This window comes from Pipra filicauda, unplaced genomic scaffold, assembly GCF_003945595.2.
Source record: "Pipra filicauda isolate LSUMZ 115617 unplaced genomic scaffold, ASM394559v2 scaffold20_size4479445_pilon, whole genome shotgun sequence".
Classification (NCBI taxonomy): domain Eukaryota; kingdom Metazoa; phylum Chordata; class Aves; order Passeriformes; family Pipridae; genus Pipra; species Pipra filicauda.
In genome coordinates, this window is record NW_024104321.1 from 966,283 (window position 1) to 983,657 (window position 17,375).

At 36.6% G+C, this 17,375-nt stretch overlaps 1 protein-coding gene across 3 annotated transcripts in view; it reads right to left on the reverse strand.

The window, feature by feature from the left end:
• Positions 1-444: 444 nt before the first annotated feature.
• SLC26A7 (solute carrier family 26 member 7) overlaps positions 445-17,375 on the reverse strand; it is a 73,744-nt gene continuing 56,813 nt past the window's right edge. The window contains exons 14-19 of one of the 3 annotated variants that reach the window (XM_039380987.1): positions 15,305-15,421; positions 13,612-13,660; positions 10,825-10,925; positions 8,485-8,539; positions 8,292-8,395; positions 445-497 (exon numbers count right to left, since the gene is read on the reverse strand). In XM_039380987.1, the coding sequence (XP_039236921.1) occupies positions 459-497; positions 8,292-8,395; positions 8,485-8,539; positions 10,825-10,925; positions 13,612-13,660; positions 15,305-15,421 (465 nt within the window). In that variant the 3' untranslated portion in view covers positions 445-458. Of the gene's footprint in view, positions 498-1,273; positions 3,140-4,016; positions 6,261-8,291; positions 8,396-8,484; positions 8,540-10,824; positions 10,926-13,611; positions 13,661-15,304; positions 15,422-17,375 lie in introns of those variants that run through there. The other 2 variants (XM_027737376.2, XM_039380988.1) reach the window with 2 other exon arrangements.

Consider the following 17,375-nt stretch of genomic DNA (forward strand, 5'->3'; position numbering starts at 1 on the left):
CACCAAAAACTATTAGTTGTAAGCAACAATTAAGGGATCAGATAATTTCACCTCTCAAATGGAATATAAGACAGTGTGTCTAATTAGTGGGATATACTTTGCGGGATTTAAGTGAATGTACAAGGTGCAGCTTAATTCAGCATTGTGGAGCTTTCAAGAATTTCTAAGATGTCACTGCATTTTTAAACTGCAACAGCATCACAATCCAAGCACAATGGGGATGAGAAATATCTACCATTGTCAAGTCAGTCAGAGCAACAACGTGAGCCAGTCCCTCGGTTCTTCTTAATTTCTAACCACCTCAATGTATCCAGCACAAAAGAACTCTTTATTGGAAAACGCCTTAGAAATAAAATAAGCAAACAGCCATGTCTCTGCTTTTGCATGTCATGCTCTCCAGAACTTCTGCGGAGCCAGGGGATTCCCATTAGGGAAGGAGTTGCTCCTCAAGTTGCCTTTCAAGTTCCTGGTGAAAACTGATCTTCTACATGTCCATTCTGGGAATGAAAATAATATTTGCTCAGTTATCTCACTCCAAAGCAGTTTCCTTGATATTGTGTGAGTGTAATTGAGAAGGACAGCTCTAGAAAATAGCCTTTATCATTAAGAATATCTTTAAGACTATTTAGCTGTGTAGTATCTAGTAATATAAACCAAAAATGTAGAGGTTGCATTCATTTTGGTAGAAGCAAATGCTTTCATAAACTACTAGGCTTGAAAAATCAAGCTGCTACTTTCACGGTCAAATTTTTAAAATTATGTCAATCCATTTTCCATTAATGTCATCACAGTTATTGGGAGGTGGTGGGAGGGTTTATCCATCATTTCCTCTCTACTGGGATAAGCCACAGACTGCATATAAGCAATACCATCAGTATGCGCAAATTGGATATGAGGTGCACCATCTGTGTATGCAAATGACAATTAAAAAAGACATATTCAAGCAACAGCGCATGCAAGGAGGCAATATTGGAAAAAATGGCCCAAGACTTCTGTATGTCTTAAAGAGGTAAAAATGTCTGTTAGATGCCATACTCCCGTAAGAGCTGTGAGGAAGTCAAACTTCTGAACGTAAGGCAGTTTCTCTTCTTTGATTATGAAGATTTAATACTTTGCAAGGTTGGAGAAGGCAACGTACATTACAGATTGGTTAGTACAAGGTTTGTTTATTTTTTTAAAAAAGCTGCTAATGGAAATAATGAGGGCATTTTCCTCCTTCTACATGGAAATTGTCTCATATTCCAATTTATTTCAGTATAAATTTATTGTTGCATATGCTAATACACAGAATTGAACAGGAAAAAATTATTAATTGCATTGTAAAACATATGGAAACACACAGATTAGGTGATCTTTACTAAAAATCTATCTTAATGATGAAGGCACCATTTAGCATGCACTCTGGAACTGCACTCCATTTATTTATGACACACTAGTTTCTGTAGACAAAGAAATATCTTCCAAAAATAGGACTACCATATTTTCAAGGCATACTGTATATTTTATTTTTGTAACTAGTAAATGTCAAACAGTATTCAAACCCAGTATTGACACATTAATGTTTTCATTCAACAGTGAAGATACCTTTCCTTGTTACATTATATATTTATGACACACAGAGCTATCAAATAAATTATGTCAAAGCAGCTACAGCCAGATCTTGTGACACTTGAATCATAGAATCAGGGCAAATAACCTTTAAATTGAAAGACATATGATGAGAATTAGAAACATTTAATTTGCATAAATATAATGTTAACAGTCTTTTCCTTATTACATATTTTATGCCTAATTTTTTTAAATTTTTAATTGCCACTATATTCATTTCTTAACATCAGTTTGCACTCTATTTTTTTCCTCATTGCTCACTTTGTTTTGGAATGTGTGAAACACAAATTCTGTAAGAAGCATCTGATTAGATCCCCATTTTAATATATTCTGATTAGCAAAACTTAAATATTGTGGAAAACTTCCCATTAACACGAGGTACTATTTAAAATTTAGATTAATTCCTAAAAATAGCTAAAAATTCCTAAGCACATCAAGCCGTCTCTGGAAAGCAATCTTATATTAAAGTTCTCCTATGAAATGCAGAATATTGAAGCATTGATTTCCATAAGCTAGGTGATTGATACATTTTGAATTTAGAAATGTAAAACCTGAGCATATAGGTATAAGTATACATACGGGAATCAAAGTGAATGGTTAGGTTTTCAGACTTGCTTACTACTCAGAGTAGTAAATTCACTGGTTTAATTAGTTAAAACTTGTTTGTAAATAAGAGACTTCATTGAGCCTCTGCTGGCATATGCAGTCTATCTCTTGCACCTTTAGAAATCAGTAAGAGCAGTGAGACCTCCACACTTTGCTCTTATTGCTAACACTGCATAAGCTCACATACGTAAGCACAGTTAATAAAACTTCGCGTTATTCTGAAAACTCCCTAAGGATGTTCAAGTAAATAAAGCTGAAGGTACAAAGATCAGTGTCTGCCTCAGGAGGGTAAAATAACTAAACTCCTTATTTTATTGACTTTAATTCCTCTCCGTGTGGATAGCAGGCTCTATCCTACAGGGTGAGTTTGGCTCGTTTCACCCTTCTGGATCAAAAGAGTAAATATGGTATATTCTATTTATAACATTCTATCATTTTATAATAATGGCAGTTGGACTAGATGATCACTGTTGGTTTCTTTCAAATGTTACTCTATTCTATTTCATTCCATTCCATTCTGCTCTAGTGAAGCTAATTGTGATGTTTTGGGTTTGGTTTCTATATATTTACATAATAATTTTTCCTGAGAGCCAGAGGGAAGCTAGTGGACAGTCTGTACAAAGAACTATTGAGGGAAGGGTTTAAAGTGATAGTTGAAATTGCCTCCAAAACTTAACCTAGAAGGTTTAGGGTGTTTCCTTAAATCTTCACCAAAGAATTAAGCAGTCGTTTGTCAGTTGACTCAGTGGCACAAATACAGCATCACCAGAGATTTGCAGAGAGCAACTCAGGGAGGACACGAAGCAACTCCCATCCCACCAGCAGAGCAACCGGTGATCTGGCAGTCCATGAGGTGCATGAGGTCTGATGGCATCTCATCCTGGTGGTTTGAAGACAGGCCGTGTGCAAGCACAGTTTCAGTAAACTTCAAGAGTTCAGAGGGGTGGGTTGTGGAGAAATGGAAACTGTATCAGTAGTGAAGTAATTTGCCCTTCAAGGTCAATAGCAAAAGAGAAATGATCCTCCGCCACTGGCTGCTCATGGTTCTATGGAGCAGTTTTACAAGGCCTAAACTCAACACGGATGTTTTAGAAGCAGTTGAAATGGCAGCTATCTTCATGAGTCTCTGTTCTGCTGAGAAACAACTGTCCTAAGGAATGCCACTTGCCAGAAAGGGAATCTGATTAACAATACATACTCTCAGAAATGGTAGCTTATTTAGGCTAATTATATATGGTCAAATATATTACAGAAATATTACTAGTATCCAAAAGCCCAGAGTTGGAAGGTTAGGAAATTCAGAGTTATGATTAAATGTTTTAAGGGAAGAAATATATTTCATCCCTGATTCTGCCCTGAGAGACAATCAAGCAGTAATCACAGCATTAAGACATTTTGAATTTGAAGTCTTACACTGGTGAAACACTTTTAAAAATGACACTGTGTCACTAGAAGATCTTTGAGCTAATGGGAGATAAATGTCCATCCCAAAACAGCCATTTAACTGTGGAAAATTTATTCCTATTGAAAGCAGTAGAAATTGGAAGTAATTTTGATAAGCACTACAAAATTGATCATTTGATGCAGAGGGCTTCATCAAGGGCTAACACTACAAGGAATTTTAAAAGTATCTGTGTTGTTCCATTTAAAAGATCATTCAGAACAAAACTGAAAGTCTCCTGGTAGATGTTATCTTTGCTAAAGACCCTATTTTTAACAATTTCATTAATCAACTTATCTGTACATCTTCAGAAAAAAACATTTACCCACCAAAGAATAAATGCTGAACTTAGTAGAAAAGATACCATTTATTCATTTATTCAGTTCGCAGTTAAGTAGAAATCTCCATTCAGCCATGACATAAAATTGATGCTTCTACAATTAAAGTACATTGTAAATAGTTTCTAAAGTGTTAATAAATTACTAAAACTGTTTGAGGAAATTATTAATCAAATGTTATAGCCTGTTACTGAGTCCAATGATGTAAAGAGTCATTTGCAATCAACTACAGCATCTGAAATTAATGCACTTGGGACAATATACGGAATTTATTTCTTCTGTGTATAATGAGCTTCTCACAGTTATTTATCAACCTTTTGCATAGTAATTATGAAAGCAGTTTCAGAAGAATATGTACAGAACGTTTCTGGTCATCTGTGAGATAAAGTGGGGAATAACTCCAAGAGTTACTCATAACTGAAAAGGCAAAAAACCCCATGGCTCTCTCCCATTGTCATCTAGCAGTGTGTAATTATCAAGACTAGAAGAAAAGCTTATCAATGTCTTAACACAACTATATGCAGGGAGATGAAAGTCACTCCACGAGCCACCTCATCTCCTTCAGGCAGCAGCTTTGGGCAGACAGAGCAAGGATGGCCCAGACAAGCATACATGTGTAACTGCTGCTGAAAACAGAACACAGCATTAGATTTTTCCTCTAGACTCCAGCTGCACAAAGCACTCTTGTACTTCCCTCCTCTCTGTAGTGCTAAGATGGCCATTAGGGCAGTTAGCTTCAACAGATTTTTTAAGTCAGTGAGAAAAAAATCCTACTACCTCATCCTTTCTCATTTTTTGATTCCTTTTTGTTCAGCTCGCATTTTATTGCTGGTGTTCACATATGGCAACAAAGGCAAGAGCAGAAAAGTTGTACGTAGTATCATAGAATGGTTGGGTTGGAAGGGAGCTTACAGATCATCTAGTTACAACACCCTGCCATGGGCAGGGACACCTTTCACTAGAACAAATTGCTAACAGCTCCATCCAACCTTGCCTTGAACACTTCCAGGCCTAGGACATCCACAGCTTCTCTGGGCAACCTGTTCCAGTGTCTCTCCACCTGCACAGTAAAGAATTTTTTTCTAATATCTCAGCTAAACTTACTCTCTTTTGATTTGAAGCCATTCCCCCTTCTGTCATTACATGCTTTTGTAAATACTCTCTCCGCATGTTTCTTGTAGGCTCCCTTCAGGTACTGGAAGGCCTCGATGTGTTGCCATTAACATGATACTGATGTGATAGTATAATCTAGTATGATTGCTGACAATCTACAAATACAAACCAAATACTCAACCTGTGAATTCCTCCATCCACTTTGTGTGTTCACACACAGTACTGCACATCCCTAATCAGGATTAAGGCTGAAATGTGGCACACACTTTATGTGTCTCCACTGTCATCTCTCAGCTGCCATAGCTGAAGATTTCAATACCAAACAAATCACAGCTCAAACTGGAAATAAAGACTATTCTATGCTGGAAACAAGAAAAAGTTTTTCCTCTTCAGTCTGAGCTAAAGAACACCTGTGGCTTTGAAAATGTAGCAACTTATAACTCATGACAACTACTAGAGGAGGGGGACAATCTAAGGGGCACTTAATCAACATGCAACTGCCTTCTCTGCATACACAGTTTTCCCATGGACCTGGGCAGGCATTAAAAAGTATACAAAGACAAGAATGAAAAATGGAAGCATATGATAGCTATGATATGATGCTGTCACGGCAAATGGCTGTCTTGAACAGAAGGAAGGGTAAGTAAAGACATTAGAAACAGTATGCATTGGTATATAGCTCCCTGCGTATACTCTATCAATGATAACATACTCTTTTAAGAATTCAAAATGTCTCTATTTCATACACAAAACTACAGAGGCACATTACAACTAATGGTATGATAAAAGATATCTAGAAGAATATATCTCACTGGTAAACACAGTCAATACCTCATGTCTACTTCTTAATAATTTTTATCTAAATGTAATTTTTATCTAGATATAAAAATATTATATAAAACCACTATAGAACAATTGCATGAACATTCTCTGAGTGATAGCAGCTGAAAGACTTTCTTTCTGAATGGCAGATCAATCATTACTGAATGTACTAAATATATATGGTATACAAAAGATCATCTATGAGATCCACTGGTGAAAAAAACCTAAGGAGAAACCATGATGTAGTTCATTCTGAATATAAGCAGATGAAACTAGCCATACTCAATGAGTGGGCATCACACTTCACTCTGTTCACTGTACTTGCTGTAATTCTAAATTGAGAGACACAGAAAAAAAAGTATTATAAAGCTTTCCAAGAATATAATGTAAAATTAGCAGATGGAGTGCTAGCTTGAAAATGCCACCACTATAAAGATTAATATTCCAAAAATTTATTTATGATTAGAATGAACTGCATAAAGCAACAGGCAAGTTTCTTATCAATTTATAAACATAAAAATTAGAATGACACAACCTTATCACTGGAGGATGTAGATAAGAGCATCTTTACATTTCTGAACAGAGTCAGAGTTGGAAATGAACCATGAAGCCCTCTTGCCTCTACCTTTCTGACAGTGAAAGACTATTCCTTTCTGTGGCGGGAAGCTGAAATGTAAGTCGGAATGAATCACTTTCTATTAGTCTCCAACTCCTTCCTCCTATTTTTTTCTATCCTGCCTACTCCTTAATGTAAACAGTCAAAAGTCCTACTGACCTCAGCATCTTAAAAAGTCACAGGAGGAGTATATAGACAGACTGGTAGTTACAGTGTGGTGCTGCTATTGTGGTCACCCTGCCTTTTCATTCCCCTCCCCAGGTGTTAAACACAATAAACATATAAAATCCTCTGAAGCTCATACTTTGAATACTTTGAAGAAACATTAGCAGCATATATACACTGTTCATAATTACATTTAAATTTTGAGGCTGCATGCAAGCCTTTCAGACTAAACTGCTAAGCCACTATGCCGAAGTTTGAGTTGCCTAGCAGCTCTGGTAGAAACATGTGGTCAGTTCCTAGAAAAGTGGACTTCTGAGCTGTAACTCCCCCTTTTCACTTTGAATGTTTGGTCTATCTATGTCCCTTTGCCATACAATGAGAATGCTAGTGCATAGCTATCTTACAAGAATCTTAGGAAAGTTAATTAATGTCAATAAAAATGCAGGCATTTTATGACACAACGTTCATTCTAAATCACCTAATCAGATCCAGACAAAATATACAATAGTCATCTCTTTTATTTTTGCCCTGCAGTTACCATTTCAGTAAATTATTTTTTGCAGGGCAACATAATGAAAAATGTTGGAAAGAGCTGAAAAGACCATGTTTTTCTGGTCAATCCACTAGACCAACTGTGCCAACTCAATTTAATCTGGATAAATCAATGGAAAGTGGGTTTTTTTCATAGGCAACTCAAATTTAATTAGTAAAATAAAAAATTAGGGAAAACCCAAACAACCAAACCACAGACCATGATGAGTTTAATGTCTCTTGGAGAAGGCTTGAGCCAAGCTCCAGCCGTGTTTGGAATCATAAATAAAACCATGGGAAAGCACACTACTTGCAATGCACACTCGGTTACACTGTTATTACAATGGAAAAGGATCACATAGTTTATGAGGAAAGCCCAGGTTTACAATATTTTTAATAAGGAATGCAAGAATCATTGAGCAAGTAAATACATACTCAAGTAAGTCAATGCGTGTTCAAGCCTCAAGCCTCAATTTCTGAGCCAAGCCTTTCTCTCTAGCTCTCTCTTCCACCTCGTGCAATTCCTCTCCCCTCCTTCCACCAGAGAGCCTACATGGCATGCTACAGTGCAAGGCAGAGACAAGCTTAGTAGCTCAAACCAAACTTGCTGGGGATCCAGAAGGGTTTCAGTCAGACCAGAGTGGTGTTGTGTGAAGTAGCTTCAAGCAACCCAGGAGGGATAGTAGCTTCAGTAATGCAGAACTGGATGTGAGTTAATTTGCCTCACTGAGAGGCTGTGTTAGGTGTTTCTAGAGACATAAGTGGAGAATGTGCCCAGATTAATGCACCTTAACACCATGCCTCTGGATCTAGCATAGAAGATTGAGAACGCATTGCAAAAGGAGAGATGGTGGTGGGAAGAGAGTGCTAGCAGCAAAAAACTGGGTAACTGCATTGTGAGGTTGACGACCAGTTGTAGAGAATAGATAGATAAAAGATTTCTGCCCAAAAGGTTCAGTGGGTAAATAAGACTTTCCCAGACTTTTAACAAATTGCTGTGAGCATCCAAGAAGCCCTTGACACTTCACTTACCCCTGCTTGTAAGTCTTACCCTGTGAATTTGAATGGCATCAATTGCTGAAGAAATAGATTCAAAAAAGACAGGATTTTCAGATTCAAGATATCCACCGTACTGCATTGCTTTTATCAAGGAAGCTGCAATAAAACAAACTCATGAGCACTGATAAAATAGTGAGGATATATAAACCATCAAATTAAAATTTTTGCTGTAAGATGATACTTGCCTTTGCAGTGTGCTAGCAACACATTGATGTGTCTGTTCTTACAGTCCATGTAAATCTAAATGTGTGAAAACATGAAATTAAAAAAAAAAATGTTTAAACAGAGAGTAAAATACACAAAAACTCTATATCCAAGGTAGGCAAAGCGCCTGGAATGCTGCTGTAGCGGCTGTACTACCAGCAGCCACCAGAGTGAGCCCTTCTATTATGCAAACACCACCAACCCACACTGATTTCCTACCCCCTCTTCACAGTACGCTACAGCTCTGCCAAGAATTAAAACTGAATTTGATTAACAATTTTTCATTTTTTTGCTATAATATTTGAGGGGATTATTTCCAGATCTCCTGTTTCCATCTCCTTGCCATATGCTTACCTACCAGTCCACACAAAAAGAAATCAGACCTAGGAAACTCTGACACTTCATGAGTTTATCAGAAAAGCACCATAACCATCATGCTACATTCTGCATTAAGTTGTTCTTTATACTTTCTTTGAAAATGGTCAGCTCCACAGAGACCAAATGCTGAATGAGAGAGAAAGTAAAAGAGAAAAAAAAAAAGTGAAAATGACTCTAAAACCAGAGTAAAGCCTTTTTCTCCCAGATGAGGAATGTTCAAAGCAGTTCCTGTTTTAAAAAAAAAATGTTTAAATAATCCATATAAAGTGGAAAAATTCTGGAAGACGAGATTCAGTGAGAAGCCCATCAGAATACCCTATTTTTAAAAATAAACCGAAAGCCATACTCAGTCCAAAAATGCCTTTATCTCTGGCATCAGTGATGACATTTTGGGAGGAGTGTAACAACAAGGACAGGTTGAGTGTGTTCTTCTCTGAGTAATTCAGTTTAGGACCAGCCATTCATCCAGAGGCTTCACTCCCAACTTATGCACTTCACAGCCCATGTCAGACTTACCTCACACAAATTTGTCAAACACTTCTTTGACATAATTTGTAGTTCAGAGGTCTCTAAGATCTTTTGGAAATAAGTTTCACAATTTTTTCTTAATTAATACTTTATTGAATGCCCTGTGCTTTGAAGGGATGTGTAATAAAGAATAACTCCCACTAACCTTATTTTTCCAGTTCTCTTTTTTACTATATCCCTATCTATATGTGTAGTTTTAATTTCAAATCATCTAAGGTAACGCTTACTTCACTGTACAATGAGTAAGTGAAGTAATTGAAAAAATTGAAAAAATGGTTAGGATAAGAAAAGGCCTGGGCTGAGACCCAAGTTCAAATCTAGTCTTCTGTCTTACTCAGAAAAATTGTGCAAAACAAATCTTGCATACCCATTTAACTCTGTACTCACTACACAACTTTTAAACTCCAGACCTGATGGAAATGTAAGGAACAGCTTTTGAACATAATTTTTCATCCGCTGTATAGAACTTCTTTTTATGCATAGAATTGTTTAGTTTGGAAAGGACCCTTAAGATCAATGAGTCCAGCCATTAAGCAGGCACTGCCAAGTCCACTGCTAAGCCATGTCTTTCCAGCCACTCTGCCCCCAGCCTGTAGCGCTGCATGGGGTTGTTGTGACCAATGCAGAACCCAGCAGCTGGTCTTTCTGAACCTCACACCGTTGGCCCCGGTCCATCGATCCAGCCTGTCCAGACCCCTCTGCAGAACCTTCCTACCCTTCAGCAGATCAACACGCCCGACTTGGTGTTCTCTGCAAACTTCTTGAGGGTGCACTTGATCCTCTCGTCCAAATCATCAATAAAGATATTAAACAGGACTGGGCCCAGTACTGTCTCTGGGGAACCTCAATTGTGGCCAGCTGCCATCTGGGTTCAGTTCCATTCACCACAGTAACCAGTGATTACCAGTTTTAGTCCTCTGGGAGCACCTTGGAGCTCTGGCAAAGCCTGAACCCCGTTGTTGGATATGTCACCCACAGGAGAAAACATGGAGGTCGTGTTTTGACCTCTGGCTTAGCAGAAAGCAGGACATACACATAAAATCACAGAATTAAAAGCTGGAATTTTAAAGGGATAAATCTATACATGGCTCCATGGCAACTGACATGACAGGGTCAAATATGACCTAAAACAACTTTAAAACTAAAAAAAAAAAAAACAACAAAAACACTAAAAAAAAAAGTTCAGAAAAACATCTTCCTTTCATGCAGATATGTACATTTGCACTGTTACCCATAATATTTATAAATATTTTAATGCAATTTTATATATAAACACAGTGCAGTTTAAAACCAGATCTATGTTCATCCTTTCCATGAATCACATGTTTATCCACTGATATAGGTGAAGTAGTTGCCCCCAATAACTCATATGTGTAATTATAATATATACAGAATTTTTCTGGTATCATGAATACCTGAAGAAGCACTGAGACTCCAGTGTAGTCAAAGAAATTCAGTCCACTGCAGTCTAATATTAAAACACATCTCTCACTGTGACATGACTGCACAGATTCACCTGCACATTGGATAAATGAAAAACTTTAATTAAAAGAGAGAATAGTCAAGAACTGGATATAAGAGTAATGATAGCTCAACAAAATAAGGCCAAATTATCACAATAAAAATTTTACTGGGGTATGTACTGGGGTATCAAGCAAGCAAATGGCACATTTTAGAAGCACAAATGAAGGACTTTTAGAGCAATGGGATGAAGTGATGACAGGCAGAACATATTATTAATGAGATGTTTTAGATAGCATAGTATCTCAAGAATTAAACAATTGTTTCTTCAAATTTGAATTTCTAATTGAGTCACGATAATAACTTGGCTTGTTTGGAAGATTTTTCAGGGGATACACAGAAAATATAACTCTCTTTTAAGTTCTAATATGACATTGATTTCTATAGTACCTAAAAACCTGCCTATGCCTTAACTTAATATTCACCCATAAGGAAGAAGAATATGTAAAGTGGGGTGTTTCATTTTCCTAAGGTTTTACTGTGCTGGCTTTTGTTTGGTTAATTTTTTAATATACTATCACGTATTTTTGCTGGAGAAAAAAATTATGTTGGCAAGATTTGCAAAGGTCTTATTCTTCAACTTCAGGCCACCTTGTGTTTAATCTAAACACACTCTGTTCTAAATGCATCCTGAACCAGCACACAGATAAATGATTCCTGGCTTTCATAAAGGGAAAACTAGAAAATAATGCACATCTTATTTACATTATTCTGTGAACAAATGTTAGTTATCATAATGCACACAACTCAAAAAAAAAAAAAAGATGAAGAAAAGGAATTCTGGATGTAAAGATGAGTTAAGCTAAATGGCATTGGTAGAGCAGAGGTAAAGATTTTAAACTATTGAGGGGAATTAGAATTTCACCATGATGCAAATTTACAATGGTGATAATTCCTTTGCGACAGTAGTCTGAGAGCCAGAGCCTTTTGGACTTGCATCTCCAGAGATTTACTGTCTTTGTACTGTCCAACGTACAACAACAGATACATACCAAACAAAAATACAGAATTTTAAAGGGAACTTCCCGTCTGACATTATTGTGATAGAAACCTAGAAAGGATTTATGAGGTCTGCTAGGCTGTTCAGTGTAATAATTCCTGCTGCATTGCATTAGAGGCTGCCTGGCTTCTAAATGGAGGGATAGGTACACACCTGCTCCCTCTTTGGACCAGTGCAAGAGCAACAGCAGCTGTTTCATTTGGTGCTGATACAGACAGTACTCCCCAAAAGGAGAAAGGAAAGATTCTTTTTTTCCTTATGACAAAGACGTGAGTTGCCATGCCTTCCAGGGCAACTGCCATAAGGATTAAGGTTTGTGTCCTCTTCCTCTCCTCCTTCCTGAAAATTTAAACTCCACATTTTGTTTTCCTCTTTATGGGCATTTTTTTTTTTCTCCCTGCTTTTTATTTTAAAGGCCCCACAAAGAATCACCATAGGCTGGTTGGTACAAGTAACAACAGAGCATTTAAGTCCTCAAGTTAGAACTTAGGCTTTCAGAAAAGAGATTTTATACTGTCTGTCACTTCTGTAATGTGAGAAACCAGTTTATCTTCAAGACAACTGAAATACATACTGGCAAGATCTTCTCACACATAGTATTTTACAGTATAGTCAATACAATACAATATAGTCTTTGGTAGCCATTATTACAGGTTGCTATGCTACATCAAAGCACTCTGTCAGCCCCAAGTAAACTAAACACTGTAGCATCATAAAAATGTCATGAGTCTGGTTAATAAATGCAGAAATTCAGACAACAGCCTCCCAAACAGATTATCTGCTGCAGCCTTAATGCTTATAAGCATTTTAAATAAACACAGTGTTTTAATTCAATCCAAAATTAAATCATCTGTATAAAGTATCTTCTGCAAAAGGTTGCTGCAGCTCTCCCACGAGAATGCGAGTGCTCTGGTTTGATTTAAATGTTATAAAATGTGGGAAGAGTGGAATTATCCAGCTTAATCCTTAATTGAAAGCAAACTCCTAGGTTTTTTCTTTATTCTATACTGTATTGATATACTGTACAATATTGGTAGCCATCGTGTCACTGATAATTCAGTTGACATTTTCTGTGATTTTCTCCTATGTGGATTTAAAGATCACACAGATTTAACATGGTTAAAATCTTATCTTATTTTTACTTTTCCATACTAGTATTCAACTCTGTGAATGGAAAAAAACATGACCAGAGCTGAGCGAAACAGCCTCCTGGGCCTGATCTGAAGATCAGTGCAGGCAGCAACATGGGAAGTGCTTCCCCTGCTGCGTACCTGGCTCACTATGCTCACAGTTGTTCCTGTGAAATGAGCAGGCACTCCCAGAAACATAGAATGGTTTGGGTTGGAAGGGACCTTAAGGATCATCTAGTTCCAACCCCACTGCCATGGGCAATGCAGTCTTCCACTATAAACTTCCACTCCCACAGAAAAGGTGCTTTCATGGGTACCCTACTTTTGAAATCTGAAAAAGTCAGTCAAAAACAAAATGAGAAACAGGACTTGTTAGACCAAAGTTAAGAGTTTAATACGGTTTAGCATTCATGTTTCCTTGAATGTTTGGTCGAACTGAAAATATTAGTTTCCGTACAACTTGAGTTCATCTAGAAATATATAGAAAAATGTGGAGCCATTTTGCACACTTACATCCATCTTGGTTTTAATATAATTTATAGATAACTCACCATGACAACTTCCATTGGAAAATGGACAGAGCAACGTGTTCTGCTCACACTGAAATAAAAGCAACAAACTAATAACATACCAAGGAAAACTAGTTCAATGCACAGTAACCAGAGAAAATCAATGCAATGCATATGAATTCTGTTTCTCAATATCAAAGTTAACTCATTCTCTCTGAAATCATGTTCTATCCAACACCCTATTGAATATATATTATTTTCTGGTATAACCTTAGAAGAATACTGAGATACATACTCAAATTGATATTTTGCTTTTCTTTAAAAAGACGGGAAAGATGTTCTTGAAAAGATAGGTGATTTTATGAGATTAACTTGCTGCGATCTCATCTGCTATGCTAATATTTTAGTAAGAACATTTTTATATGCAAATTTATTAAAAATTATCTTTATTTGGAGAGTTTTTATAAAAATTATTTCAATATGTATGTTGAGTTCTCAGTAGAAATAGGAGCTCAAGCCAGAACTAGAGCACAGAAACAAAATCTAAACTGCATTTTTTTTCCACATCCATTATGTCCTACAGAAAGACATTCATTCCACAAAAAAAAAATTACAAAAAAAATTTATGCACAGTACTTCAGGCAACTGTACTGCCAAGTACCTTACAGAAGAGACAAAGGATAAAATCTCCCTCCTAAGTAATGTATAAATTAACTTATTAAATTAACTTATTACACTTATTAAATTAACTCATATATTAATTCCATGCACATCCTAAGTGATTTCTCTCTCTTTGGAGGTTTGTTATCATACCAATCCAAATCAGTTAGCCTAGCAGAACCAAGCATAAAAAGCATCACATTTTCTGAGCTGAATCCTGAATTTCCACCTATTAAAGTGCACATCAGTAGCACAACTCTTTGTCAAGGGACAGCAGAGGTGGTAGACACATATTGCTGTCTTAACAACCCATCTAAGACATGCCTGTGATTTGCTCAGCCCAGTTTACCAAACTGGATGAAATTTTCTACAGCAAGCATTGCATAGTATTGAAATGTCTTCATTGTACTGATAGACAAATGATAATTTAATTTTTTCCCTTTTAGGAAGTGTTGCAGGAAGTTGCAGTAATCATATGCAGATAAACTTGGAAAATTTATAGGGATTTTTTCCAAAAAAAGTGTTATACATAATTTGTATACTGTTTATTTTTGCAATACAATCAGTGCAAAAAATGAAAAATAAATACTACCTTTGAGAAAATTTACCCACTTTGTAACTTCTTCCCAATTCTCCAGAATTTACTTATAGTTAGAAATGAAGTGTCTATCTCTCATGGACTCATGTCCAGGAAAAAAAATCACATCACATTCAAGCACATTTGTAGCTACTCTCTGTCTTTCTAGAATCCCAGCCTTACATCATCTGAGGTTATATAAGTTCTTCCATAAATTTTAGAGTTTTGGATAAGTGCTTTAATGTCTCTTAAAGGATCATACACAGAAATAGTGAAGATATTATTTTCAAGTAATAGTAAGAAATAATCCATACTGAATCTGATTAAGATTAGGATTAACTTTATTCTAAATGAATCATTTGCAATTTTACCTTTTTATGTCTGTTTCAGTATCTGATTGCGTTCTCTAAGAAACGCAAGGAAAGCAAGCACAAGCTTCAACACAGTCACTGTGATTAATGAAGCAAATAGCATATCCTCATTTACATCTTCACATACCTGGCTGCTCATGCTATCCTTCTGGATTATCTTTATCAGGTCAGCATGAAATTTCCTGGCATTCAGAAAGACTAATGGATTGTTGACTGAAATTATTTTCACCTGTTTCAATGATTCCTGTGGAATTAAATAAACATAATGCTGCAAAGTTTATCTTGCATTTGGAGACTAAAACCCAAACTCATTTATTTAAAAATACTGAAAATACCTGTAAATTAACCGAGAAAGAGCTTTGGATTGTGAGAGTGATTCAACAGATAACTCTCTTGATTAGCCTTCACACACAGCTGAAGTAAGAATGGAAATGTAAGTAATGTATAATGAAAATTACATTCAATTCTAGTTACCATGGAAAAAAAGCATACTCAGGATGATGCATAATACTAAGAACTATTATCTGATAAATAATAGCACTGTTTCAGTTGGTATGACACCTAAATATAAGCAAGACAACACTTGCAGACAGAGAATATATTTTATTAGACAAACACATGTCTTGAAAAAAAGTACATAAGGTTTTGGGGCAAACACTGCAGGTGATTTGGGGAAAGCTGGCAATATTCATCGTAGTCATCTGAAGATAACTTTAGTACAGAGCTATTTCTCCACGAAAATAGTTTGTGGATCCAGAGCAACCTTGAGTGGCACATTTAAAGCTTTACCAGCACATATCTACAACCAACTCCATAATCTACACAAGAATCATCAGTCAGCCTTGATCCTGTCTCTGCACTTCACTGAATAAGTTACAAACAGCTTACCAGTACCTTGGGTCACACTGTGTACCTCAAAACATAGATGTTACACAACAGAACAATTTTGGAATGACATCAGATAAAGGTCAGAAACCCCAGGCATCGGTGAGGAACGTTTTGCACAAAACAAATGCAATTTCTCTCACTCTCGAGGTGTACTCATAAAAAGCCTTAAAGCCAGTAAAAAAATTATTATTTATATATAAATATATTGGATATCAGCAATCACATGATTAAATACTGGTTTTGTAGGAGGTAGAATTAAGTTAATTCTACTGAACTCTAAATTTTCCACAGGTTGTGTGACAATGGAAATAAAACCAAAAAATTTGCGAGAGAGTATAGATCAAAAAGCCTCTCTTTTCCCTAACAAAAGTCATACAAGAAGGTCACACTCAAACAAAAGGAAGTGGAGCTGACACAGACCATTTTTCAAGTAGTTTAAAATCTTTTGGGATTGCATCGAAGATATGCAGTTTTCTCAACAGACTTTCAAGTAAAACGGGAATGAAAATCTTCACCACAAACCACAAAAACTATGTCCTTATTGTAGACTGCTGTTCAGACTTCTGGGAACCAGACGATATCTTGGACACCATGGCAGTGACCATCATACAAAGGAAACATTTCAAACATCCCAAAGTGAGGCAAAGAACACCAGACTATGTATAGGGACTTTGCGCAATTTACCTATGAATGCAATTGTGGTAAATATCACATCACCAACATACCTCAGTCGGACAACTGGCAAAGCATGGCAGTTGAAATGGCTCAGATTATATCAAAGAAAGCTAAAATAAGGGCAAAACAGAGGGCAATATATTTTTGAATGGAGAAATACTCTGACATTCCACGGATTCCCATTAAAAATTATGCTATACACAGCTTGGTGTGGAGACAAGTGGGCACTTCAGTGCCTTAGCAGCACTGGAAAGTAAAAGATGAAAACTGAGGAAAAAGGAAGGCTGATGTGCAAAGATAAAAGCCTGTGATGATCAAGAGGCTAAAAAGCTTCCAAAAGTGCAAGGTGGAAAACTTGAAAGGTTCAAATCATAAAGTCAGATTGAAACGATGGCAGACTTAGGTATACTTTTTTTGTCCAGAATGGGCAAGGTCAAATGTGCCCAATTTGACTCAGTTATTCCAGGCTCTGGTTTGGTTCTTTCTTAAAAAGAATTGTTCTGAGAAAAATGAACTTCTTCTTTGCTGCGTACTTGCTAAGAAAGTGGGAAAATTATTTCAGGTGGCCTGTCCCTGCCATCCCTTAGAAGGACACAGGCAATTGCCCAGTGCACTCTGCACAGCACCATCTATGC